The sequence below is a fragment of the Caretta caretta genome, chromosome 3 (genome assembly GCF_965140235.1).
Source record: "Caretta caretta isolate rCarCar2 chromosome 3, rCarCar1.hap1, whole genome shotgun sequence".
NCBI lineage: Eukaryota > Metazoa > Chordata > Testudines > Cheloniidae > Caretta > Caretta caretta.
In genome coordinates, this window is record NC_134208.1 from 62,478,561 (window position 1) to 62,506,319 (window position 27,759).

Genomic DNA, 27,759 nt, shown 5'->3' on the forward strand with positions numbered 1-27,759 from the left:
AGTTTGCACATTATAACTATGACCAAGTTGTGATCACTTGTACCTAAGCGACCATTAATTTTTTGTTCTGTGCTCAATTCCTCTTTTATCTGTCAAGATGAATTCTAATATAGAATTTCCTTGTGTTTGCTGCAACACTTTTTGAATTAGGATATTGTCAACAGTAATATTTAGAAATTCCAAGGATATTTTAGTATTGGCAGTATGAGACCTCCAGCATATGCCAATCAAATTGAAGTCCCGCATGATAATGCAACTTTTTCCCCTATGCATTATAAATAGATGCATAACTAGGTGGCCATCCTGTTCCCTAGTGTGGTCTGTAGCAGACACCAACTAATACCCCATATTGTGCTTTATCTGTTGGGGCACTGATCCATAAGCATTCAGGATCACTTTCTTTCAAGTTACATTTGACTCAGAAATAGGTAATGCCATTTTTGACAGAGTGCCACTCCCCTTCCCCTTTTGCCCACTTGATCCTTTCTAAATAAATTATAACCATTTATTGTAACATTCAAATCATGCCACCAGGTTTCAGTTATGCCAACTAGATCAAATTTATGCTCAAACAAGCAATTCCAATTTCTCTTGTTTGTTACCCTGGCTTCTAGAGTTAGCAATTAAAATATTTCTTCTCTTCATATGAGGAAATGACCTCACCTTGTGCAGTAATGGGGGTTCTTTGAGATATGTGCCCTATGGGTGCTCCACCATAGGTGTATCTGTGCTCCTGCGCCTCTAATGGAGATTTTAACTAACAGTGTCCATTCAGCCCGCACACATACTTTCCCTCCCTTGTGGTCTGCCTCGAAATTATTTAGCACTACATGGGCAAACCTCACTCCGTTTATTCTCTAACTCAGAGCCCCTTATGGAGAACTCCAAAGTAGAGGAGAGAAAGGTGGTTTGTGGAGCATCCATAGGGACACATATCTCAAAGAACCAATGTGAGTAACTTCCTCTTCTTTGAGTAGCGTTCCTATGGGTGCTCCACTATAGGTGACTTCATAGTAGTATCCCCCATGGAAGGCTGGGGCTTTGGATTGGAGTCTGTTACTACAGAGAGTACTGTGTAGCTGAAGATGGCATCAGAGGCCAAATCTCCAGTGATCACATAATATTCTGCTTAAGTGTGGGCAGAGGCCCATGTCACTGCTCTGCAGATTTCTGAGATAGCGACATCTTTAAGAAATGTGACCGAGGTAGAAACTGACCTTGTGGAGTGTATACAGATTCCAGAGGGAGGCAACAAGTTGTGCCCTTGATAGCAGTGATTAGTGCAAGCAAAGACCCATCTGCATAGTCTTTGAGACGATATTATGGAGCCTTTGGATCTTTCTACGAATGAAAGTAAGTCCTTAGTCCAGTTCAAGTAGAAGGCTAGTGCTCTTCTAATATCTAGCATATGCAGAATCGCCTCCCTGTAGTCACAACGTGGTTTTGGGGAAAAAACAGGAAGATGGATCTGCTGTTTTGGAACGAGGAGGTAACTTCAGGGAGAAACTTGGGATGCGGCCTCAGAGTTACTTTGTCTTTAAAATAAAGACCATGTATGGTGGGTGTGCCAGCTATTTCTCCTATGCACCTAGCTAAGATGATGGCAATTAGATACGATGTCTTCATGGACAGGTGTAAGAGAGAGTAAGTTGCCATGGGCTCAAAAGGAAGTCTAGTCAAAGCTTTGAGAACCAGATTAAGATCCCAGGGCAGAGTGGGTGGTATCAAATGCAGGAAAAGATTCCCAATGCACTTAAGGAATCTATGTGTCAGTGGATGAGCAAACACTGATTATCTGTCTACCTGATGGTGAAAAGCCGTTATGGACACAATATGGAACTTAAGGGAGCTGAGTGAGAGTTTTGATCTCTTGAAGTCTAAAATGTAGTCTAAAATCAGCGGGAGGGAAGACAAGATTGAGTCTGTGTGCTTACAAAGACACCAAACTTGGAATCCTTTCCATTTTTGTTGGCAAGTACATTGAGTGGTTGAATTCTGGCTGTGCAGCAACACGTCTTTCACCTCATCAGAGTATTCTAACTCTATGTCTTGGAACCAAGAAGGAGCCAAGTCTGGAAGTGGAGGACCTGCAGGTTGGAATGAAGGATCAGCCCATTGCTTTGAGAGAGAAGGTGAGGAATGGGACTCAGAGAAACCAGAGAACATATTGCCATCTGTGTCAGATAAGGGAACCAGACTTGTCTGGCCAGGAGGGGGCACTCAGAATAACTTGCTTTGTCTCATCGAATTTTCAACAGGACCTTGCATAGAAAAGGAAATGGGGGAAAGACATACAAGAGGTCCCTGTCCCAGGGGAGGATGAGGGCGTCTCCCAGTGAATGTTTCCCCAGGTCGGCCCTAAAGCAGTAACAACAACATTTCTTGTCCCAGTAAGTAGCAAAGAGATCTGTAGTTGGGGTTCCCCAAAGGGCAAATATGACTCAAAGCATCTTTGAATTTAGTTCCCATTTGTGGTTGTGAGAAAAGTTCCGACAGACTGTTGGCTGTCACATTCTGTATCCCTGGTAGACAGAGAGCTGAGATGAGCATGTTGTGACAGATGCACCAGTTCCAAAGTCTGAGTGCTTCCATGCAGAGGGAGGGAAATCTAGCACCACCCTGGCAATTTACATAAAACATACAGGTCAGATTGTCCATCATGATCTTTGAATGGATATTCTTGATGAAAGGCAAAAAGTGTGCCCAGGCGTTCTTGATGGCCTTTAGCTCCAAAACATTGATATGGAGGGTCACTTTTATGGAAGACCACTTGCCTCGAACCTTGCGGTTGTGTAAGTGAGCTCCCCAGCCTATTAGGGAGGCATATACATTAGAGACAGTGGCGGTGGTGGCTGCACGAATGAAATGCCTGCTCGGATATTGGATGGGTCTTTTCACCAGTCCCAGGAGTGCTTTACTATAGAGGGCAGTGATATCAGTTTGGTTAGTCTATCCCCATTCAAGGGATAGACAGAAGTGAGTCACATCAGAAGACACCTCATGAATATCCAGGTGTTTGGGGTGACGAAGGTGCAGGCTGCCATATGACCTAGCTGAAGGCAGTTCCTGGCTGATGTTTAACGGCTGGCCTGAACTGTCTCTATGAGACTCGTAAGGGTAGTGAGTCTGTGTAGAGCAGGGGTTCTCAGACTTTTGTACTGGTGACCCCTTTCACACAGAAAGCCTCTGAGTGCGACCCCCCTTACACATTAAAAACACTCTTTTATATATTTAACACCATTATAAATGTTGGAGGCAAAGCTGGATTTGGGGTGGAGGCTGACAGCTTGCAACCCGCCATGTAATAGCCTCCTGATCCCCTGAGGGGTCCCAACCTTCAGTTTGAGAACCCCCAGGCTATTACCTTGAACTGTCCCTTACAATATGTGCTAAGTACTGTACATATGCTAAACAATCTGTTCCACCTTGCATTTTGCTATCATGCTGAGAGTACCTTTCCCTAGACCCGAAGAAGAGTTCTGTGTAAGTCAAAAGCTTGTCTCTCTCACCAAAAGAAGTTGGTCCAATAAAAGATCCACCTTTTCTCTCATATAAATTGTTAGTTATTTTTTCTCTTGTTATCCATTTCAGTCTTCTCTTTCTTCTAGTTTTTTCTTCCTTTTGTTTTTTTTTTGGCTTAAACTCTGTTTTGCTCTCTTGCTTTTCTGGTCCATTTCCCCTGCTAACTCCTTCCTCTTCATTTCCCTAACCACCTGAAAGCTGTCTGCCATGGAGCAAGTGCCCATTTCAAGTTTCATAGGACTAAGCTGCATGGCTGAGTAGAGCATCTTTGACCAGTTAGCTACTGTCTACACCTGTAAATATATATATAAATATATATAAATATAAATAAAAAAGCTGCCCACAAAGCTGGCTGCATTATGTGTTACTGCCAGAATAGAGAGAGAAAGCAGGCAATTTTCAAGGAAGTGCCAAAAACTTTACCTGACAACTAGGTAGCTTTCTATTAGCAGTTTCTTTTCAGCTTTCCACATCCCCAACTGCCACCTCAGATTAGTCTAATGCAGGGGTTCTCAAACTTCATTGCACCGCAACCCCCTTCTGACAACAAAAATTACTTCACGACCCCAGGAGAGAGACTGAATCCTGAGCCCGCCCCAGCCCCACTGCCGGGGGGGAGGGGGGAGCACCAAAGCCCGAGCCTCACTGCTCTGGGCAGGGAGGCCAAAGCTGAAGCTCAAGGGCCTGCAACCCCCAGGGACCTGCAACCTGAGCCCAGCCACTCAGGGCTGAAACCCTCGGGCTTTGGCTTAGGCCCTGGCAGTGTGGCTTGGGCTTCAGCCCTGGGCCCCAGCAAATCTAAGCCAGCCCTAGTGACCCCATTCAAAGGAGACTACGACCCATTTTGGGGTCCCGACCCACAATTTGAGAACCACTGGTCTAATGCCTCCTGAAATTATACCTCCCACCCACCCCAAAAAGGTTAGGAAACACCTCCTGAAAAATTAAGTTTCACAGATTCCTCTGCATTTGTTTAACACTCAAAAGCTGCAAGACTCTGTTTTCATATCTTCTAAGTTCTTAAGCATTTTCTCTCTTCTATGTGCATAATGCTCATTAATGATAATGAAACATGCAGAGAGGACAGAATCCTTAAAAGTTATAATATTTTACTTAATACTGTATTCTATCACTTACCTAGAACTACCATCACTGTGCCATGCTTTCTCTTCATCTTCTGATGTTCCACCACTGGCAACAACTGCTTCTCCTTCCTAACAAGGAAATGATAGATATTTACTTTGTGGTGTTAAACTGAAAACTGTAATTACAGTTAATACTTGACAGAATCATTATAATTCAAAGTCTGTGAAGTTTTCCATTAGAAGCTGTATCTTTCAGGGGCTTATAAGTCAACCATTAAATACAAATTTTCAACTTAAGTACTTATTTTCTTTAAGATGATTTAGTTGAATTCTTTGCTATTTAAATAAGAGCAACAACAACAAATGTATAATGTACGGAAGGCAGATATCTAGTGGATGGAGGACTGGACTGTGACCCAGGTCCTTAGTTCTGGTATTGATTTCCTGTGACCTTCAGAAGTCACTAAGGGTTTTCTACCTTGGAACAATCAAGAAAATTAATCCGAATTAACAAAAGGTGTGAATGTAAAGTAGATTAATTAAAACGCATTAAACCCTTGTGAGAACACATTCATTCAGAATTGAAGTGGCCATAATTTGGTTTATCTTAATTCAGTTAATACAGCCACTTCAATTCTGAATGTGAGGGCATGGCTACACTGGAAACTTCAAAGCGCTGCTGCGGGACTGTTCCCACGGCAGCGCTTTGAAGTGCAAGTGTGGTCGCGAGCGAGCACCGGGAGACAGCTCTCCCAGCGCTCCTGGTAATCCACCTCCACGAGGAGGTTAGCTTGGAGCCTGTCCACACTAGCGCTTTAAAGCGCTTGGACTTGCTCAGCTCAGGGGGGCCACCTGAGCCAGCAAGTTAGAGCAATATAAAATGTAAGTGTAGACAAGCCCTGAGTGTCCACACAGGGTTTAACATAGAGTAACTAATCCACTTTAAATTCACACCTTTAGTTAATTTGGATTACTTTTCCTGAGTGTCCCCATGTAGACAAGCCCTTCTCTTTATGTCTCTGTTTCCCCTCTAACACTTTGTTCTGTCTATTTAGATTGTTAGCTCTTTGGGGCAATGACTATCTCTTACTTTGCATATGGACAGTACCTGCTACAATGGAGCTCTGATCTCAGTTGGGGCATCTATGCATAACTGTAATGCTAATATACAACAGTGGCATAAATGCTTTTAGTCAAATGTTTCTGTGTTTCTGTAACTAAAATATATGCATCCATTTAGTTTTAGTCTGTACTATGGACCCAAATATCTTATTTTTTTTTTAAATTAAAAACCATTTCCATTTAATGGTCCACTGACCGAAGGTAGAAATTAGCTACATAGCATCCACCGTAACTACTTTTCCTTAATGCTTAGGTATACCATAAATAATGCACTGCATAAAATTCATACCACATATTGAAAGTAAACACTGAATCCCACAGAAATAGCTAAAATATATCTTGTCTATTCGCAAGAACAGTGCACGATATTGGAATAGCTCATTTACAAAAAGGCTTTTTTGGAAGGGAAATACAATTCTATTGTTTAAAAAAAATTACAAATACAAGCATGCTGGGGAACTTTAAATTAAATTGGAATGTTGGGTAAGAAAAGTTTAAAAGAGACTTAAATCCATTAAAGCCAATTCTAATGCTGTATCATAATTATGTAGATCAAATATTTCAAAGATGAAGAACAAGAAGTTTAAGTATAAGAACGTATACAAATATTAATCATGTTTTCAGTTTGTTTCTATTATGAAGTGGCTAAAATACACTGTGGAGTTCAGTGTTTGCTGCATCAATTTTCAGTTAAAATATACTGAACAAACAAGATTTTTCTTTTAAAATGCCAGATCTGTACATTCCCATAGGGTTTTGTAAGACAATCTGGATACTTTCATTCTCACACACTATCAGCAATAAAGCCCATGCAGACCACATTCTGTCATAAGTTACACTTGTGCAACCTCTTTGTATTCAGGGGTATTGCACAGGTGTAACAGAAGAGATTTAAAACCTGCAACTGGAACTTGGTTAACAATTTGAGAAGAAATTAAATCCAGATTTATGTCCCATCATTGCACTGAATCTGCAGTGGTAATGAGTCAAAAGCCTTTTTTCTGTCACTGAAGTAAGTTGATATGACTAACATTTACAAGAACTGCTCCGTAAAAAAGTGCCATTGTTACACAGTTACCTTTCAGAGCAGGTCATTTTAAAGTGTTTAACAAAGATCAAGGGACATCTAAAACAAAAACAACACCGGTCCACTTATTTGCAACACCAACTAAGTGACCCACAATTGAATGTTCAGCTATCTGTCCACACATCTTGGTTCTTAGAATTGCACCTAACACTGTGATATCTAATCTACCCTACTCTTTCTCCAAAGATGTCCCCTCTAGAACAAATTGTGGGCATAATGGCAGTACAAAACAAGGCAGATTGCAAGTGCCTTGTTACACTAATTCAATGAATAAGAATATCCTTGGTTTTGCAACACTTGTTTCTCCTTCCCCTTCCACAATATCTCTCTTTAAATCGTTTATTTTATCATCGGCAAAGTAACTTTCTTCTGTGTTGGAAAATTATGAGCAGAGTTCCCTTAACTACTGATAATGCTGGTCCCTGACTAACTACCTGGGTATGTTGAAACAATTTTATTATGTCATGTAAATCTCACATGCTAATACTGGGATGGTTTGTCTCTGAATTTGTGTAAGAACTTGGTTATATTCTTACCTATAAAACACTACAGACCCAAGATAAAATTTAAACACTCAAGCTCAATATGCATGTCTAAACAAGTAATTTCCCCTCAATTTTGCATGCCTTTCCCTAAACAGTCAGCTTTTTGTGCCATGACCAAGGGACATATTTTTAAAACTCTCTACACACATAATTTATGCATATCCAAATCTGGGTTTGAGAGTCCAGGTTAGGCACATAAAGATGTTTGTGCACACTTAGAAATCTGAACCTGCATTTTTAGGAACTCTATTTAGACACAATATTTGTATATGGAAGAGGTGTCTTTACCAAAATGCAATATAAAAATTTACATACAGTTATAATTTTGATTGGCATAAATTTAAATGATGCATGCATTTTAATGGTTTTTTTTTTCATTTAAACCTTGCCAAAAGTAAAACTTTTTATATTAGAAATGATAGAAATTACATCCTTCTGGCTATAAATAATTAATTCTACCCTTACTGAAGCTTATCCCACTTAAGTATTTTATTTCAGTCCACTTTCATTTTATTATATATAAAATGTGTATAATATGATTCCACCTGTGTTTTTGCTGTTTCATTTACAGTTGTATGAAACCTACAGAAATCTGCTATTCATGCTTCAATCCTTCCATGTAAACCTTGCTAAACTTGTAAACTCCATATACAAAAAAAAAGTCTGACCTGTGTAGACTGAAATGTATGCTGAGATGCTTAAAATTAATACCTTTTGTGTTTATGTCAATGTTTTCATCTCTGGGCATTTTTTTAAATACAGATTTTGACCCAATTTGATCCACTATACACTGTGGAGAATGAAGTACATGTTACATGTGAAGTAGCATTTGCAGGTGTAATTTAAATTTCTCTTGAAAATAAGCATTCCAAATATATATACAAATAGTTTATATAAATTAACACCTTTCCACTTTCTTACAGTAAATTTGTAGGCATAGTTGAAAGATTGCCAATGCACTTGTTATTACCTGTACACTTGTGAAAAGTTAGCTCAGTATCTAATTTAACCATAAAAAGTAATCAACAATAAACGTTTGCTTTTGAACTTGAGCAACAATATTTAGCATAACAACATAAACAAGTTATAATGCACCCTACTGATTCAGAGTCTTACATCTGAAGAACTGTTTCCATTTTCTAACTCTTCAGCAGGCCTGGCAGTTTCTTCCAATGCATATCTGGTACGATAATTGTGCTGGTTTGCCTGTTGCTTTCTTGAGTCTCCAGTATCTAATATATGATCATGAGAATGGTTCTATAAGGATATGAAAATTATATAAGAATCAATATATACTTGAACACAAATGATTTTCTGTAAAACCTTAGATTAGTGTTCTGTTAATGAATAAAGTTCTAGTACGGCTTAGATTTTTTCTGGAATTTTGTCGTGGCAAAAATGTACATTTTACAAACAGTTCAAAAATCATAAAATTGAGAGCAAGGATCAAGAAAGTCAAATGCTAATAAACGGAAACTCAATGAAAACCTATGCACATGCACTTAAGGGCTGTAACTGTCATTCAGTACATCTCTGGACCACTGTATTTCTCTCATAGACATAAAATAAAATTTATCTTGACTTACCAAAAATTTCCTCGATCTTAATTACAAAGTCCAAAGAATGGCCTCTAAGCCTGCATACATCTATGTCAGACCTGTCAGCCACTGACAGAAGGGGGTGCCACCAGCTACACCAAAGAACCTGCCACTGAAACAGGTTCCATTGCAACTGATATCCCTTGTGGACTGAAATTTATTAATAAGCTTATATGCACTAAAACAAACTGTAAATTCCTACTGCAGAGCATTTCTTTATGAACCAATCTGAATGAACTGAAAGAGTAAGATGTATTCATTTGGCCAATGAAATTCCACCATTCCTTGTTTGGAGTACCTGTGGAGCTTGTAACTCAGAGAAAGGAAATTTTTGGTAAGTCAAGAAATTTTCCTATTCTTTTTTGTTTATAAGGTCCACAGATCTGTTAATCTAATGGGATTTTATCACAGTGTCTTCAGGCTGGCCATCAAGCAGAACTACACACAGGGCTAAAAACTCCTCCTCTACTTCTAGAAGATCACAGCCTGGGGTACCCTCCTATCAAAGTCAGCATCCACCAATGCCTCAATATTTAGCTTATACATTTTTGAGAAGGTATGGATGGACAATCAAGCGGCTGCTTTGCAGATTCCATCATATGGTTTGTAAGATCTTTCAGCCCAGGAAGCTGCTACTATTCACAGCAAGTGAGCTTTGCTGCTGTTTTCTGGAGAGAGACAATGCATCCATTAAGCCTCAAACACAGCCATCCTGAATTAGTAGATTTGTATGCCCTCTTTCCTTTAGATGCCAAATAATAGAGAATATTAGAGCATTTGACTTACGAATAATCTGTGCGTGAGATATGTAGATCTTGAGGCCTCTATGAACACCCAACATCTGTCAGAGCTCTCTTGGGTCAGATGGTTTTGAAAAAACAGGGAAATACAATTTGGGGGGTTCTGTGAAAATCTGAGTTAATTTTGGGGATAAAGGATGATCTGTTCGAAGAACCATCTTATAATAGTGGACTATGCTGTACTGTACCTCAACAGAAAAAAGTTTTAAACCCCAAGCTCCAACACCCACCAGGCAGAGATGATGGCTACCAGGAAAGCCATATTCCTGGGGAGGAAATATATGCAGTCCTTCCTGAAGGGATCAGAAGGACACAGAATCAGGGTATAAAGAGCTAAACTGAGGGGGACCTTGGGGGAGCTCAATTAATCCTAGGAAATGCCTGACATCACAGCAAAAAGAGATTTCTTCCTGCCTGTGGAAAAAAGTATCCTAGATAATGCAGCCACTCATCTTTTAATGCTGAAACTGTAAGATCTTTGATCAGATCCTCCTGTAACTATCCCAAGATCTGTGATATAGATGCCAAAGGAGGAGAGAAGCTAAGTTTCTTGCACCACAGCTTGAACTTCCACCTGGCCTAGAATAAAGAATTTGTGGAAACTTTTCTAGACGTCAGAAGAGTGGAGATTATACTTCCTGAGTATCCTCTCTCTCATGGGAGAGTGGTCAGAATTCAGGCAAGTTAGTCTTAAATACTCTTGACTTCAGTGACAAATTGGTCCGTGGGACGCCAGTCCTATCTTAAGGAAGGACAATGGAGTTGAACTGAACCATACTGAGGAGATCAGAGAACCAGGGCCAATACAAAGCCATTAATATTACCAATCAATGCCCTCTCCCTCTTTATATTCTGGTTAGCTCTATGTAACAGAGAAAAAGGAGATACATACAGAAGGCCTACTGACCACTGTCCTGCGAAAGAGCATTTGTACCCTATTCCCTTGGATCCCTCCTCATTGAGAGACAAAGGAGGGGGACTTTGCCATTTGTGTGTGATGCAAATGGTTTCATCAGAAGAACCCCAAATTTCCTCAGCAGGAACTGAAACACTTGTGTGAAGATTCCACTATGCATGATCTACCTTTTCCCTGCTTAGCCAGCTGGCAGCAATGTTTTATTTTTATTTGACTATGTAGAGTTTGGATGAACTAGAGATTTTGTTCCACTCAGGACAACAGAAGGTAGACCTCATTGTGCAGGGATGATGAGTGCATTCTGTTTGTTCATATAGTCCATTGCACTGGTGGGTGTCTGTCATGATTAGTACACATGAGCATACCTTGGGACCACAGTGAATTGCCCATAGCACTTAATCAGTTTATACTGTTTCCTCTCATGTTTTGTTTAAGTTCCCTGTACTGAATTTATTATGAGAGTTTCCCATCCCTTGAGGCTAATATTGGATATAAGCCCTATTCTATCCAGGTTGGCCATGGGAAATCTCTTGTTAAAACAATATGCGCAGAGACAGTTGCACTCTCCTGGTGGGATGAACAAAAAGTATAAGGAGGCAGGGACAGTGGACATGACTGGAGGAAGGTCTCACGTACGCAAGAATCCTTTGACTGCTTTCTAAGATGCTACTCAGCACTCAAGGAGCGGAAAGGGCCCCAGTGTTGTGATAGCCAAGCAAATTATATGAAGCCTGTAAAAGGGGAACAAAAAGTTACCCCTCTAGTAAGGAAAGACATTTTGTAAAAACTCTGATTTTGTGAAGATACTCCACTATTACCCTAGTAGAAAACAAAATAGGAGCATTCAAAACTACTGATTCCCTGTTTGGAGTTCTGATAAACCATTGATGGGCCCTTGCCTAGCTCTAACTGCCTCCAAATCCCTAAGGGACAGCACTTTTGGCTCCTGTGCTGTCACAATTTTTATTTCTCCAGCCAACGTGTTCCAGGATTGACGAGACCAGAAAGTCTAATTTAAAGAGTCGCACAGCCTCTTCAAAAATACAAGCACCCCTTCAAGCTCTCTATTTCACAAACATATTTTTTAAAAAGGCATAAGGGGCCAGCAATGGTATGTCCCCAGTGTGTATGGGTCTCAGACCACTGCCCACTCCCCCTCCCACAGTCCTGCTGCTGCTCATATCTACTCTGAAGGATGTTTTGATATTGCCAGATCCATCAGGACTATATTTTAAAAAATCCCTCAAAGAACTGCTATGAGAAGTACTATTATGGAAAATATTTTGTCACATTTAGTGTCCCTGTTTATATAGGGGATGTGATTGGAAGTTAATCTTGGCATAACTTTTGAACACAAAAACCCATGTGATGTACATGTTAGACAAAGTTTTCTTCCACTCGTGCAACTTAAGCAATATGCACTCTTATTCATCTGTGACAACCTCAAACAGCAATACATCCCCTCATGACCAAGATGTAAAATTACAGTAATTTCCACTTGACAGAACTTCCAGAAACACAACTCATTGCTTGTTAAGAACATGATAGCAGAGTGACAGCTCTGCTATAGTTAAGACTAGATTTCTGTTTTAAGCACCTTAACTCTATTTCCTGGTTTTCACATCTCTGAGTTTTGCTGACATAGGCATTCTGAAAGGTCAATAAGCTATCACTGGGCAGTACTAACTCTGTGTTAAAGTTATTTGCCATTTAATAATATAACATGAATAGGCAGGTGCTCTCTCAATAGCTATAAATAAATAAAAAACATAATATGCCCCGTTTCCTGTTTTAATTTAAACTGAAGTGAGAAGTTTAGAGACATCTGTGGGCTCAATATACTAAAGTAAGTTTTATGGCAATTTCTGTAATAAAATATGGATGACTATTTACCTTAGAAAAAGAAGGTATTTTGTTCTCTCTTGGAACATGACTTGTAATGTGCTTCCTTTTCTCTTCCGATCTATAAATCTTTATTTCTTCTTCTCCCTTTGCTGTTCTCCATTCCTCCTGTCTACTGGAAGGGAGAAATTAAGAAATGTTAATTTTAGAGTTTCTGGGCTTAGGTCAAAGTCTTGTAGTCAGAGATCCTTTTCTTGATGATTTCTATGTGTGAAGTAGTATAGAATGTTTATCACATTCTTGTATTAAACAATGGTTACTTACCCTATAGTAATTGCAGTTCTTCAAGATGTTGTTGTCAGTGTGGATCCAATTATAGGTGCATGTGTGTCTCACTTGCACAAGCTTGGAATATTTTTAATAGTAGTGTCTGGCAGGGCCACACATACACCTTGTGCTTCCTTGAGGTCCCATGCAAGGACACAGAGAGTGGAGCGGCCCTAACCCTTCCGCAGCTTCCTCACAATTCAAAGTCAGTGATAGCTTAGGACTCCAAAGTGTGGGTGGAGAGTGGGTCATAGGGTCCACACTGACTACATCACCTATAAGAACCATAGTTACTGTAGGGTAAATACATGCTCTCTTCTTCAAGTATCTGTTAGTATGGCTCCTACTGTAGGTGATTGGCAAGCAGTATCCTCTTCAGTATGATGGGCATGAGGAGTATATCAACTGCATCAGTCAAAAAGAGACTGGAGTACAGATCTCCTAAATTTTGCATTTGATCTAGCAGCCAAGTCGAGTTTGACAAATGTGAGTGGGCTGTTTGACAAAAGTGAGTGGGCTGGCTCCACAAAGCAGGCTTGCAGATTTTAGATATTGGTATGTTCCAGAAACATGCTGAGGATGCTGCTTGAACTCTAGCAGAATGAGCCCTAAGTGTAGGTCAGAGAGGAACATCAAGCAGTTGGTAGCACAGTGAGAGACACAGTTATCCATTTTGAAAGTCTTGGGGATGAAATGGCTTCACCTTTGGAGCAGCCACCTATAGCTACAAATGGACATGAGGACTATCTGAAAGATTTGGTCCTGTCAATATAGTATCAAAGGCTCTGGATACATCGAAGGTGTGGAGTTTCTTCTCCCCTTGCATATAACATGGCTTTGCGAAGAACACAGAGTAAACTGAAGGATGAAGTGAGCTGTAGCTCACGAAAGCTCATGCTCAAATAAATTGGTTAGTCTCTAAGGTGCCACAAGTACTCCTTTTCTTTTTGCGAATACAGACTAACACGGCTGTTACTCTGAAAAGAGTAAACTGACTGATTCAAATGGAATTCCGAAACCACCATGGGAAAATTGCATGAGCTCTCCCTACCATTTTATCTCTATCAAATGAAATACATGAAGGTTCTGCCATGAGTACCTGAAGCTCGCTGACTTTTCTGGCTGAAGTGGTGGTGACCAAGCATAACATTTAAGAATAAAATAGTGGCTGGAGCACTCCAAGAAGTGCTCAGAGGGGGTACTCCTTAATTTTGTGAAAGATGACATTGAGATCCCATTGTGGAGCAGGGCCTCTGACCAACGTATAAGCTTGTTTAAGAAGTCTAGATACCACTGGTTAAGAGAAGACCAAAACCAACGGAATCAGTGGATGATACACCGATATTGCTGCCAGATAAACCTTAAATCAAACTGAATGAGAGCTTAGAGTGCAGAATTGCAGTAAGTAGCATTGTGATAGCTGGGGCTACAACTTTAATTATGAGCTCAACTGTAAAAAGTATATAAAAGTTCAAGAAATGCCACAATAACCTATAACAACACATAAATGATGATGGGGAAAAGTAGGAAAGGGAGACAGACTGAATTAGTCTAAACAAAAACACCTACTACTATAACTCAAGGACTTTCCTGAAATCATGCTTGGTAAAAACAGATGTGGAACCAAAAATGAATGAACCAGATGAACATATGTTAGGCCTAACTGGTGGACAAACAACACTAATCATTCTCTTTTTAGGTCCTTAACAAAAAATACTTTGGGGGGAAAAGATGAAAGAAGAAATGGAAGCTACTAGAGCGAGCTTCACCATTATGGCTGCAACCCCTAGCTACCATTTACTGAGATCTGCCCTTTTTCACCCTGATCTTGAGAAATGACCTGACCAGACCGAGCTAAACAGAGAGGGACTCAAACAACAACACCTCCCCTACCAGCTCCAGCTGAATCCCAGACATCACCTGAAATGAAGCAGGATCAAACTTTAACAGAAGCAACAAGAGCTCCAGTTCATCTCAACTAACTTCTCTTTTCCTCAAAAGGACAGTTACCATCTTTGATACCATCTAAAAGACTGTCAAACAAGAGGGTTTGTCCTTCTAAAAGCGAAGAAGAAATGTTGTTAAAATAAAATCCTTAATACTTTACATTTCAAATGACTTAACTGTTTTTCCTTCTTTTCGGTATGTTTAATAAAAGATTAAAAGAATTTGCAATGGTGTGTTTGCCATAGTGCTAAGCAGGATGAGGTTTCTGGTTACCAAACTCCGGACCTTGTTTATGTTTGACACTATTTAATATAAGACAGTGGTTGGGTTAACTTAAACAATTTTGGCCTATTTATTACATTCAAATTAATACAACAGTAGTCTAGAATCTTCCTTATCGGGTCTTGCACTGGGTCTAAGCCACGTTGGGCTGCCTATATTGAGAACCTTTTTCATCTAGAGGAATAATTTTTCCTCCTGTTTCCTGCTCTGTGACAGGATCACCTGAACATGTGAGGAGAACTTCCTTTCCATGGCATTCAGCCAGCCAATATCCAGGCTGTCAGTTGCAGTGACTTCAGGTACGGATGGAATACATGACTCTGATATTGAGAAAACAGGTCTGGGAACCTGATCTGTAGTTGCATGGACATCTGCAGGAAGTCCATCATCCACAATTGTTTTGGCCAGCACAGAGCTATGAGGGTGAGGCTCACTTGATCATATCTGGCTTTGGCAATTGCTCTGGAAATTAGAGGAAAGGCATAAAGAAGCCCAAGATCTTTCCCAGTCACTGTTGAAGGTGCCTGACAAAGATCCTGTGTCCATGCCTCCACTAGAACAGAAGTCTGTCCTTTGTAGCTAACAGGTCTATCACTGGATTCCAGATTTCAGCAGTGAGTACTTGTGGTTGGTGACTGCATGGTTTAGAAATCTGTCAGGTTGTTGTTGTTTCTTGGAAGATGCAGGGCTGTTCAAGTTATGCTATGCAGGGAGCAACACTTCCATAGCACGATCACTCTCTTGCTAAGATGCCGGGGGGAAAGGAGGGGGGAAGGAGGCTCCCCCTTGTTTCTTTATGTAGTACACTTCAGACTTATTGTCTCTCAGTATCTGTGCTACTGAGTGTCACAGGACTGGGAGCAACGCCACAGATATCAGCACTCTGATGACTGTAAGTCCTAAGATGTTTCCGTGTAATTTCACCAGATGGTCCAGGAGGGGTACTCAATCCAAGGCAGATGTGTTTGATACTAATGCTCTACATCAGTGGTGGGCAACCTGCGGCCCACATGCGGCCCATCAGGGTAAGTTGATTGCGGGCCATGAGACATTTTGCGAACGTTGACCATCCGCAAGCATGGCCCTTCGCAGCTCCCGGTGGCCGCGGTTCGCCGTTCCCAACCAATGGAAGCTGTGGGAAGCGGCAGGCTGCAGGGACTTACATTGGCATACAGCCACTGAAGTAATTATATCCCTTGCGTATGTCTATACTTTGCTCCTTGTGTCAGCGGTGTGCATCCTCACAGAAGCGCTTGTATCGACTGTACTATCAGTGTGGGGCATTGCTGGATGGCTCCTGAAAGCCAGTAACAGTTGATGTAAGCAACGCAATGTCTACACCAACACTGCACTGAACTAACAACATCAAACTTGACTCTACGCCACTCAAGCAGGTAGTGTTATTAAGTCAGCGTAGCAGGGCAGTTACACCAGCGGCTACAAAATTTAAGTGTAGTTAGGTCACTAGCTGCCTTGCATTGACCTAGCTCTGTAGTGTAGACCAGACCTAAGTCCATTTTGCCTGGGTGGCAAGATAGACTGGAATGACCAAGGAGACTGTCTGTAACTCCATGGTAAGAACGTTAGATGCTTCAGGAGTTCACATTTGTTACTGGGTTGGTCTTCTCTCAGTGCATGCAAGTGTGCTCAGACCTTTGATAGCATCATCATCAGCCAGGTGAAGAGCCAGTAGTCCATTGTCCAAGTAAGTCAGTGACAAAATTCAGCAACAAATCTCAGTCATGTGCCATATGACTACTGGGTTGGTGAAATCTAATTGCAGAACATGCAACCAGTGTGGAGTCTCTGCCCTGAATTTTGGCGCTCTCAGTTGTGAGCCACTCAAGACAGTGTGACACCTTCTTCCTTAGGTACGCCATCTTCACAACTAGGTATTTCATAGAGACTCCGAGTGCCATAGAACAACTTAAGAGCAGTCCCTTGTACTGATAGTGATTTGGCCGCACTGGGGGGAGGGATAGCTCAGTGGTTTGAGCACTGGCGGGCTAAACCCAGGGTTGTGAGTTCAATCCTTGAGGAGGCCACTTAGGGATCGGGGGCAAAAATTGGGGATTGGTTCTGCTTTGAGCAGGGGGTTGGACTAGATGACCTCCTGAGATCCCTTCCAACCCTGATATTCTATGATTCTATGAATCACAGGCATTTCCTGTGTGCTGGGTGGATCGCAACATGGAAGTACCTATTCTGTAAGTTAAGAGCTACAAATCAGTCCAGAGCTTGGTGGAAGGCAATAATGGAGGCAAACCTAACAATAGTGAATCTGAAGCCACATAAGTATTTGTTTAGTCTCCTCAGGTCTTGATAATTGAAGACCCCCTTCTTCTTCTTCTTCAGAAACCTCTTCCCCTGTACTCCTATGGAACCTCTTCTACAGCTCCTAGACGAAATAACAAGGCTGCTTCTGATTGAAAAAGGCTTTCGCAAGAAGAATCCTTAAAGAGGGAAGGGAAGTGAACTGATTCATGCAGCCATGGGCAAGATGCCTGTTCTTCCCCAAGGAAGAACAGGCATCTTCTGTTTCCATCTATAAGATGCATTAAGCCATCACAGGAAGGAGAGGGTTTAACCCCAGTGATGATAATTTGTGCTAAGCACCTCACCCCACAGTACAGAGAGGTCTCCTCCTGCCTATCCTAACTGCTTTCTTTTTTTTTTTTTTTTAAAGGAACTTATAAAAAGGAGAAGGGAAGGATTCATTGTAACAGAGTTCTGAAAAATAAAAAGCTGGTCAAACAGTCCAGCTTCTATCAGGCTGCCATAGGCAGTCAGTGGGAACTGCGGGAAGGTTGGGACCACTCTACCCTTTATGCCCTCACTTGGAAGAATGAGGCAGCACAGGGTGCACATGCATAAGCTCACCAGACACTGCTACTCAAAAGATTCAAAGCTTGTGCACATGAGAGGTACACATACCCACAGAAAGATCCACACTGATATAGACTGAAAGAACATTAATTTCTCTCTCATTCTAGTGAGAATCTGAACTCATGAGTGCACTTCCTGGATACAGTCAGGGTTCAAACAGTAGGTACCTTGCATTTGTGGCTACTCTAAAGTATGCTCAGTTCATAAAAAGAGCTTTTATCTGATTACAAGCACTAAGCCAGTTTCTAGCCCCAAGATTTTAATTTTGATTTAAGAGTCATAGATTCTTCAGAAGAAACCACATGGCATCTAAGGCAACTGAGTAAAACATATTTGAAAGTAGGTATTTTCAAGAAGCAGTCAGCTGTAGGTTGGTAAATACACTCAAAAGCTTGTGTGTTTGCTCAGGAACAGAGCTTTAGTGCTGGAAACCACATGTTAGTTATCCTGGCTTAATATTTCTAAAGGTTAAAACAATTTTCAGAGAAGCTTGTGTGGATATGAGTATAGGATTTCACTTATTTGTGAAATGACATATAGTAGAATTTACTTATATTTATCAATAAGGCAAAAATCCTGAGTATATTTATTCTCAACATCTGTTTCTTACGGGAGTTTTACCATTCACAGAAATAAAATTACTACAGACTGTAACATCCTGACCGCTTTTCTGGCAGAGGTGGGTGTGAGAGTCTGTAACACTATGTTCACCCCTTTTTCAAGACTATGATAAATTCTGTACAAACTATGCCTTGTAAGGTATCATTTCAAAACTCATAATTTGCTGATCATTACTGTCCTGGTAAAATATGTATGGCAACATTGTATGCAAAGTTATAAGATTCCACTGTCTGATGTTACTTAGACATATTCCAAATCTTGGGAAGCAGCCACAAACCAGTTCTTCAGAGACAAAAGGCAAACTGAGGCCACAGGCAGGCATCAACGAAATCAACTGGACTATCACCTAATTAAGTGGCCATTCTTTGGCAGGAAAAAGTGTTAGCGTGAGAAATTTACATCTTGCCAAAGAAATAGCTGGAGGTTCCTGTCTGCACAGACTTTGTCTCTTGAAGCCAAGCAGGAAATGATTCTCGAAGAAGAGAAAAAGTAAGTAGTAAGAATGGGGAACAGATGCCCCAAGTTATTCCTCCCTTTCTCTCTACCCACAGCAGCCACAACACCCGAGGAACAAAAAAAAAAAACAGCTTTGGACGGAGGGAGAGGACCCTGTCTGAAAGAAAATCAACCAGTGAGACTGCTGGAGTATATGCTGAGATATTTTTGCTTTGCATTCACTCAGGTTGTTAAGTATTAGTTGGGTTTTACCTTTTATTTCTGTGTAACCAATTCTGACTTTTATGCCTCACTACTTGTAATCAGTTAAAATCTATCCTTCTGTAGTTAATAAACTTTTTTTATCGTTTTATCTAAACCTGTATGTTTGGATTTAAGTGTTTGGGAAACTTCGTTTGGGATAACAGGATTTGTGAATATAATTTTCTATAAATAAAATGATGGACTTTATGAGAGGTTGTGTTGTCCAGGAAAGGGCTGGCAGTACAATATACACATTTCTGGGGGAAAGTTTGGGATCATGAATTTGCTGGTGTTGCTCTGCAGTATAATTCAAGAGTGGCTGACCAGAGCACTCATGCAGTATAGCTGGGAGTAATTTACATGATGGAGGCTGTGGGTAAGTAGACCAGGAGTGGTTGCTCTCACAGCAAAGCAGTGTAAAAGAGAATTTTCGCAGGCTGAAAATTGAAAGAGGACAGCTGTTCAACAGTCCAGATTGTACTCTGGGTAATGTCACAGTGGGACACTAAGCCAGTTCTTCATTTTTCTGAAATGAACCCAGATGTTGGGTTCATTTCAGAAAAATGATGAACTGGGTCAGGGTCCCACCCCCACCAAAAAAGAAATCAAGATGTAAAAATAAGGTGCCATAGCCAAATGATTGCTCCCAACAGCCAAACAATACTGTTGTAGTGTTTATGAAGTAGGCTACTGATCCTAGGCATTTATGTCCCCTCAGCACAGTATGAAAACCTAATCCCCCATTTGCCAAACTACGACTTTCCAAATCAGCTCCTACCTAAATGCCATTTCTTCCAAAAGATGCAAAAATAGCAAGTTGATATTTTTAAAAGTACAGTTTATAAAAACTATAAATCCATCAAGATATACACATACCAAAGCTGAGTTACCTTATGTCAACAAGACACAAATTCAAACGTAACAATTTAAGAGAATTAATCCATCAGCTTTCAGAGGAGATTTCTTACCTGGCTACCCCCAGTGACAGCTCAGGTACCACAACCCTTCGACTCCAAGCCACGAGGTCCCGCTCAGTGGCTATTTCACTTCGTGGTGCGTTGCTATGCATCTGTCGCACACCCTCAATTTGGCCACTGCGCCTTAATCCTATATTTGGTGGTGAATGTACTTCTGAGGTAGAGCTTACAGAGCCTGAGAAATTAAAATAGTCATTGTAGTCATCTAAATTCTAAGGGAAGGCTTGCAAAAACAAAGAGCAAGAGTAGCAATTTTAATACATACATTACTTGATCTATTGCTTCAGAAGAAAATTAAAGCATTAATTGAAAATGTCCAAGTGCAGCTGTATGTCCATATTATCCAGAGGCACATTTCTCCTGCACAAGAATGCAGTTCACAGGCAACAAGCAGTAAAAGTATAAAGATCTGAATAATGTAAGACAAGCTGATAAAGCATTACTGTAGGATCCCTCAATCCATATAGTATATGTTAACTGTTGGTCTTTAAAACCACCTTCTGAAAACATTTGCACATTAAGGGTTATATCTTATCTTAAGCTAACAGTAATTACCGTATATACTCATTCATAAGCTGAATATTTTTGGTAAAAAATGACACATCAAACAGCGGGGGTTGGCTTATAAACGGGTCTACACCAAAATTTGATAATTTTAAACTCTATGAAATCATTGAATATCTAATACATTGTCATTTTGTTTACCTGGAATGTCTGCAGGCATGGAGCCCCTCAGTTCCCTTTGGCCGCGGTTCGCCATTCCCAGCCAATGGGAGCTGAGGGAAGTTCCACATTGGCTGGGAATGGCAAACTGTGGCCACAGGGAGCCAAGGGGCTCCGTGTCTATGAAAGCTCCAGGTAAACAAAACGTCCCGACCTGCCAGGGGCTTACCCTGATGGGCCGGGAGCCAAAGTTTGCCAACCCCTGAAATGTAGTGTCAGCTTATGAAAAGGTCATATAGTTTTTACTATTTTTACCTATCCATCTTAGGGGGTCAGCTTATAAACGAATGGGCTAACGAACGAGTGTATACGGTAAGTAGGCTCTTGTCACTGATCTCAGGTTCTAGGTTCACTGTAGCTGGAGATTCCCATCCCCACACGCTTTCTGTCTCTTGAACCACAGCAGGAGCTAATTCTCAAGGAAGAGGAAAAAGTATAAGAATGGGGAACAGATACCCCAAAGTATCCCTCTCTTTCTCTACCCATAGCAGCCACAACATATGAGGAACCTGGATCTCCTACTGTATCCAGTCACTCCTTAAGAAATGTGAAAAAGCTAATACCCTCAAAAAATCAGATCCATTGTGACATTCATAGAATTTGGGGAGTGATGGAGTCTTTGAGATTAGGTTTCCAGTTCATAAAAGTGGTTTTGATACTATATGAAGGGGAAACAAAACAAATATGCAAATAAATATATAAACAAACAAACATACATACTCCAAACACTCAAATAGGAGCTGACAGCTTAGGCATCCCCTCAAGGACCTTTCACGCAGAAATTTCCACCCAGTAAGATTTTAATATTGCTACCTTTGGTCTGACAGTTCTGGGTCTTGATCCTTCTTCAGATTTACCTTCACTATTTTAATCTGTTTTTTATTCACCTGCAGATTACCAGGAGATGTGCAGCAAGCTAACTGCATAGGTCCTTACTAAAGCTGCTCCAGAGCCATCCTTTTTCAGGTACTGCCTCATATCTCCCACATCCTTTGGGGCACCTACAGTATTTTATCAGTCAGATTTTTTCCAGATTACAGATTGTTTCCAGATTACACAACAATATTAAGTTAATGCTCTCTTCTAAAGATCATGTGGTTGCAGCACAATTTTTTGAGCTTTGCTGTACAGCTACTGTACAGTTACAATCTATATTCCTTTCAGTTAAATAATTCATTAAATTTCATAAAAAGGCTGGAAAGCAGCAGTAATATTTATCCCCAAGTTTGTCTTTTCCACCACTCTCATACCTCCTCAATCTCATTATATCCATTTGTTTTCCATTTCACATATTCTTTCTACATTGCAATTAAAAATCCACATCTGCCCTGTGCTAATGGGCTGTTTAACTGGAGCCTGGACTCTAGGAGCATGCAAGGTGGGAAGGTCCCAGAGCGTGGGCTGCAGCCTGAGCTTAAAGGTCCACACTGCAATTAAACAGTACCTTAGCTTGAGCCCCGTGAGCCCAAGTCAGCTGGCATGGGCCAGCTGTGGGTGCCTAACTGCAGTGTAGACATACCCTCATTGTAAATTGTTTGAAAAGAAACAAAAAAGTTTGTTTACTTCTTCCTATTCGGCTAGGATTGCTGGTGCCTGCCTCCCCAGAACGTCTCTGATCTTGTTCTTGCTGAAGTCTTTGTATCATACTGTCCAATGGACTAACTTCCTGGTTTGCTTGTTGACTCAGTACTTGGTTCAATCCTGTGGGGAAAAAAAGCAAGAAACAAAACTACATTTTGACAAGATAAGCCAAGTATTCCAAACTATCTAAGATCTACCTGTAAAATTTGCGAAGTGCAATGTAAGTTACTGCATGTCTTGTAAGTGTTAGCACAGACATTCTCGTTTTAAAAATCTAACCCACTTTTTGTTAGATTTCCTGCTACTAATTAGATTGTCAATTCCATAGTGCCAGAACCATATACTCAAACTTGTATGAGTGCCACAACAAGTAATGCAAAATAACCTTGGGTAGTTCTTAGAAAAGTAAATATCTTGTTACAGAACTATTATCAGCAAAGCATAACATTTTGTAGTCTAACTGCATTCAATTATAGTAGTTTCCATTTAGTATTGGAGTTTAATTATGTATTTGATTAAGGCCACAGCTTAATCAGTAGTAAACATTTCTTGGACAAACACAAAAAGAATGATTACTTACTCTACAGAAACTATGGTTCTTCAATATGTCATATCCACACAGATTCCACTTGTGGCGCACATGCACCCTTGATCAGATCCTTTTTGACTTGTAGCATCCATTAGGGCCACACGTGCACCCTGGGAGCCCTGGAGCACACCAAGCCTCCCCAGCTGAAAGCATAAAGGGTGGAGGGGGCTTATCCACCAATACAGAAAGCCACAGGAACAGGATTGTGAATTAGTGGGGGATGGAGGACAGGTTGTGGAATTTACGTGGACAACATATTTTAAAGAACCGGATACTAGAGGGAAAGTAATCATTCTTTCTTCAAGTGACTGTCCACACAGATTTCACTCTTGGGGACTAACAAACAATTGTTTAATTGCTTGGAGATGGATAAAAGGAGTCCTACTTGAATTAGGATAGCGGAATAGCCCTACTGAAAATTAGCATCTGATCTGGCAGCTTACACTAGGGAATAGTGAGTGGTAAGTGTGTGGACTGAGATCCATGTAGCTACTTTACATATCTCAGAGGGAATATTAGCCAAACAGTCAATAAAGGCTGCTTGAGCCATAGTGAAATAAAGTTCTAATATGATCTTTTGAGCTAGATGATATGTCATTATGCAATCGGAGATCCATGTGGATATAGGTTGCCCTCTGAGTCTGTCTGCAAAAGCTACAAATAGCCTAGATGTGCTCTTTAAAGATCTTGTCCTATCTAATAAGATAAATCTCTCACTATGGCTATTGTGTAAAGCTTCACTTCCCCTGGATTAATATGAAGCTTGGAAAAGAAAACCAGAAGGTAAGTGAACTAATTTATATGGGATTCTGAAATCATTTTAGGCAGGAACTTCAGGTGAAGTCTAAGGGTAATCGTGTCATTGTGAAATACTGCATATGGGGACCAGTCATGAGTGTCCAAATTTCCCCTGCTCGCCTAGATTACTTAAGGATCACTGAAAGCTGTTGTCACTGACAGGTGAGAAAAGTAGGAGGTGGCAAGGGTGAAAGGGGAGCCCCAATAAATCCAACTAGTACCATATTAAGATTCCAGGGAGAAGGGGGTATTGTAACTAGGTGGAAAACATAAATATGTATTTTCAATAATTTTGCCACTGTGTGTGAAAAAAACATGTTGTCACCTGGGATAGGACAATAATTTGCAGATACTGCTGCTAAATGGACTCTTACTGAAGTGACAGAAAGTTCAGGCTGGTCTCCAGGCTAACAAATACTCCACTATTGCTGGAATTGGAGCGGTCAGTGGTGAAAGCCAGTGCGGACATGCTCAGAAAAAATCTCTTCCATTTGGCCTTGTATGTCAGTCTGGTCAAAGGCTCCTTGCTTTAAAGCAAAATGTTCTGAATCTCAGCTGAACAGCTTATCTCTTTGCATACCATCCAGCCTGTCAGGTGTAGTGATGCTGGGTCCAGGTTCAGAATCTGAGTGATTATGTCAGGCAGAGTTGGTAAGACATCTGTGCTGATGTATTCAGACTTGGAGAACTCTTGGGCCATGCTGAGCCTATCATGAGGATCTGACCAGCATATGGTCTCAGTTTCTTCAGAACCCTTGGTATCAAGGGTACTGGGGAAAAGCATACATTAATCCCAGTGTACACTGGATGAAGAACACATCTGTTAGGGAGCCTGGCCTCGTATTCCCTCTGGTGCAAAGCATCCAACACTTGTTGTGACATGTTGCAAACAAGTGCACTTTTGAGAGTCCCCATCTGCAAACGCTCAGCAGGATTGAGTATTTGAGGCCACTCAGTTTTCAGAATAATTCCAGGTGAGCTGCTAGGGTGTTCTGGAGACTGGGCAGGTGGAGCGATATCGGATGCACCATTCCCATAGATGTACAGCTTTTTAGCAGAGTGGAGAGAATCTCTCTCACACTTATCTGTTTATATAGTGCAACACTATATAACACAGGTTGTCTATGCAACACTGGTTGTCTGCCAGTACTTGGATTGCTGAGCACTGCAGAAGAGGTAAGAAAGCCTTACATGTCAGGTGTATGACTTGGAGACCTAAAATTTTTATGTGTATACAGGCCTGCTGAGGAACTGTAGCCCCCTGAATTTTCAGCTGCTCAAGATGCACCAGCACAAACCCAGACTAGAGGCATCTTTTACCAGAACCTTTATAAGTAAAGGCATGGAGGAAGAAACTCTGTTGCACGCCTGAAATGGTTCTAGGGGGTAACAGGTGCCAAAAAAGACAAAGCACCAAATATCAGGACTGTCCCTATAAAATCAGGACATCTGGTCACCCTAAATGGTTCTATCCATCAGTTTAACAAGGATTTCCTGTGGGACTGTGATCACCAAATCCATGCTATGCCTGTTTAGTAAATATACTGATTTAATCCACCCTTGCCACTTCTAAGGTGAAGTCTGGCATGCTGTGTAACGTAAGTGTATGCAGTCATATGTCCCATGAGCCGCAGGCACATCCTCACCAGTGTTCTTTTGTGGGTTTGAAGTTGAATGAGGAAGTCCATTATTCTCCAAAATCTCTATTGAGGAAGATATGCCCTCACTGACCTGCAGTTTAACACTACCCCTATGAATTCTATGCTCTGAGTTAGAGTCAATATGGATTCTGAGTCCTAGTGAAGCAAATAATTTTAGAATTACATGAAGTTAACCAGTAACTTGCTGTGGAGATCTTCCTCGAACTAGCTAATTATCTAGATAGGGATCTACCTGAATTCTGCCTCCTTAAGATTAGCTGCCACTACAGCCAGAACTTGAGTAAAGACCCAGGGAGTTGTGGCGTGGCCAAAGGGTAGGACTCTGTATTGGGAGTATGATGTTCCTAACAGGAATCTCAGGTACTTTCTGTGTACTGGGTGTATCAAAATGTGAAAATGTGTGTCTTGCAAATCAAGAGCTATGAACCAGTCCACAGGATCCAAAAAAAAAAAAAAAATTGATTACAGAAGTCAGGGTCACCATGAGGAATTTGAAATGATGGATGAAGGTGTTGAGACATCAAAGATTGAGGATGGGTCTCCAACTCCATTTCTTCTTTGGGATTAAGTAGTAGTGGGAACAAAACACTCTTGTCCCTGAATTCTAAGGGCACTTCCTCCATTGCTCCCACTTGTAAAAAGGGGTCTCTCTCTTACTTCAAATGTCTCTCATGAAAGGACCCCTGAAAAGGGGGAGGACATTGAAGGAGACTGAAACTGGAATCGATACCCTTGTTTATTAACCCAGGGGCCCACCTATCCAATGTTATCCCAGCTCAATTCTTGAAAATAAAACAAGTGGTTACCAAATGGGGAGAGGGGCAAGTTGAATAGAAAGAGTTTTGTGGTGGAACAATCAAGATGTCAATGGCATCAAATTTATTGTGTATTTGGAGCCCCAGACTGGGAGGCAGTTGAGGGGAAGGCAGAATCACCTCTGGTGAAATCTCTGCCTCTCCCTTGGAGTCTCCAATGATGCGGATATCATCGGGATGGAGACCACGGTCTCTGCTGCTCTCTCTTCAGAGAGAAGACAGAGTCCCAAGGAGTGCAAGGTTGCCCTGGAATCTTTCAGGGCATGGAATGTTTCATGTGTGCCACTATTAAACACATTAATGCTCTCAAATGAGAGCTCCTCAGTGGCTATCTGCCCTCAAGTGGTAGGATCTCAACTGTTACCTGGACCTCCCTTTGAATTCCAAATGCCTGACCCCATAAAGTATCTCCTCATGGTAACTGCAGTGGCTATTGTTCTTCCTGCTGAGTCAGGAAATCCAATCACAGACTAAAGTGAGGCTCTGGCAGTCAGCTAGCCCTGGGCCATGAGGGATTTCATCTCCTCCTGATGCCTGTTGGATAGTTTGTCTACAACATTGAAAGCTTGTCCCAATTAAAAAAAAAATTGTACTTGAGAGCAGTACTTGGTAGTTTGCTACCCTCATTTGCAGACTGGCTAATGAATAGCCCTTTTGATCAAAAAAGTCAAGGTTTTTAGGGTCCTTTCCATAAGGTGTGGACTTTGGAGAACCATGATGTTTTTGTCCTCTCTTGGACAGCTTGCACCACCAGAGAACCAGGTGCAGGATGACAGTAAAAGAACTCAAACCCCTTGGCATGGACCTTCTACCTTCCAACAAATCTCTTGGAGCTGGATGGTACTGATGTAAGCATATGTCAAATTGACTTGGCAGGTTCAACTAAGCATAATTTGTAGGCATAATTGGTCTTCCTGATATTCAGAATTTAATGCTTTTGTTCCTGGATAACCTCTAAAGGAATGTCTACTGTTTCTATCATCCTTATCTTTAGCTCTTGAAAGATCTTAAACTGATCCATTGAGGCTGTAGTTGGAGGGTTGACAGGCTTATCTGGGGAAGAAGAATAGGTGGGTACTTCTGCTCAGCAGAGTGAAGGTCATCCCCTCATTCTCCCTCTAACCTTCTAGTAGTTGTGGTTGGATCTGCTGAGAAGTTTGGGGAGAATGACTCTCCTTCCTGGCTGAGAGAGATCCGTCCCTCGATACAGAGAAGAAGAATGCTGATTTCCTGAAATAAGGATTCATATCCCAGGGGGACCAACACAGCGATGATTGGTATGGGTATCATGGGGGACAGGACAAAGTGGGGATACCCACTGGGATGTTCCCAATGC

The 27,759-nt window shown here is 41.1% G+C and overlaps 1 protein-coding gene across 4 annotated transcripts in view; it reads right to left on the minus strand.

Annotated features, from left to right (window-relative positions):
* The window catches only part of PHIP (PHIP subunit of CUL4-Ring ligase complex), a 309,729-nt gene that overhangs the window by 114,571 nt on the left and 167,399 nt on the right, over positions 1-27,759 (minus strand). For all 4 annotated transcript variants that reach the window (XM_048845170.2, XM_048845168.2, XM_048845171.2 and 1 more), the window contains 5 exons: positions 22,543-22,680; positions 20,248-20,431; positions 12,569-12,692; positions 8,478-8,618; positions 4,660-4,736 (listed from right to left, as the gene is read on the minus strand). In XM_048845170.2, the coding sequence (XP_048701127.2) occupies positions 4,660-4,736; positions 8,478-8,618; positions 12,569-12,692; positions 20,248-20,431; positions 22,543-22,680 (664 nt within the window). The remainder of the gene's footprint in view (positions 1-4,659; positions 4,737-8,477; positions 8,619-12,568; positions 12,693-20,247; positions 20,432-22,542; positions 22,681-27,759) is intronic.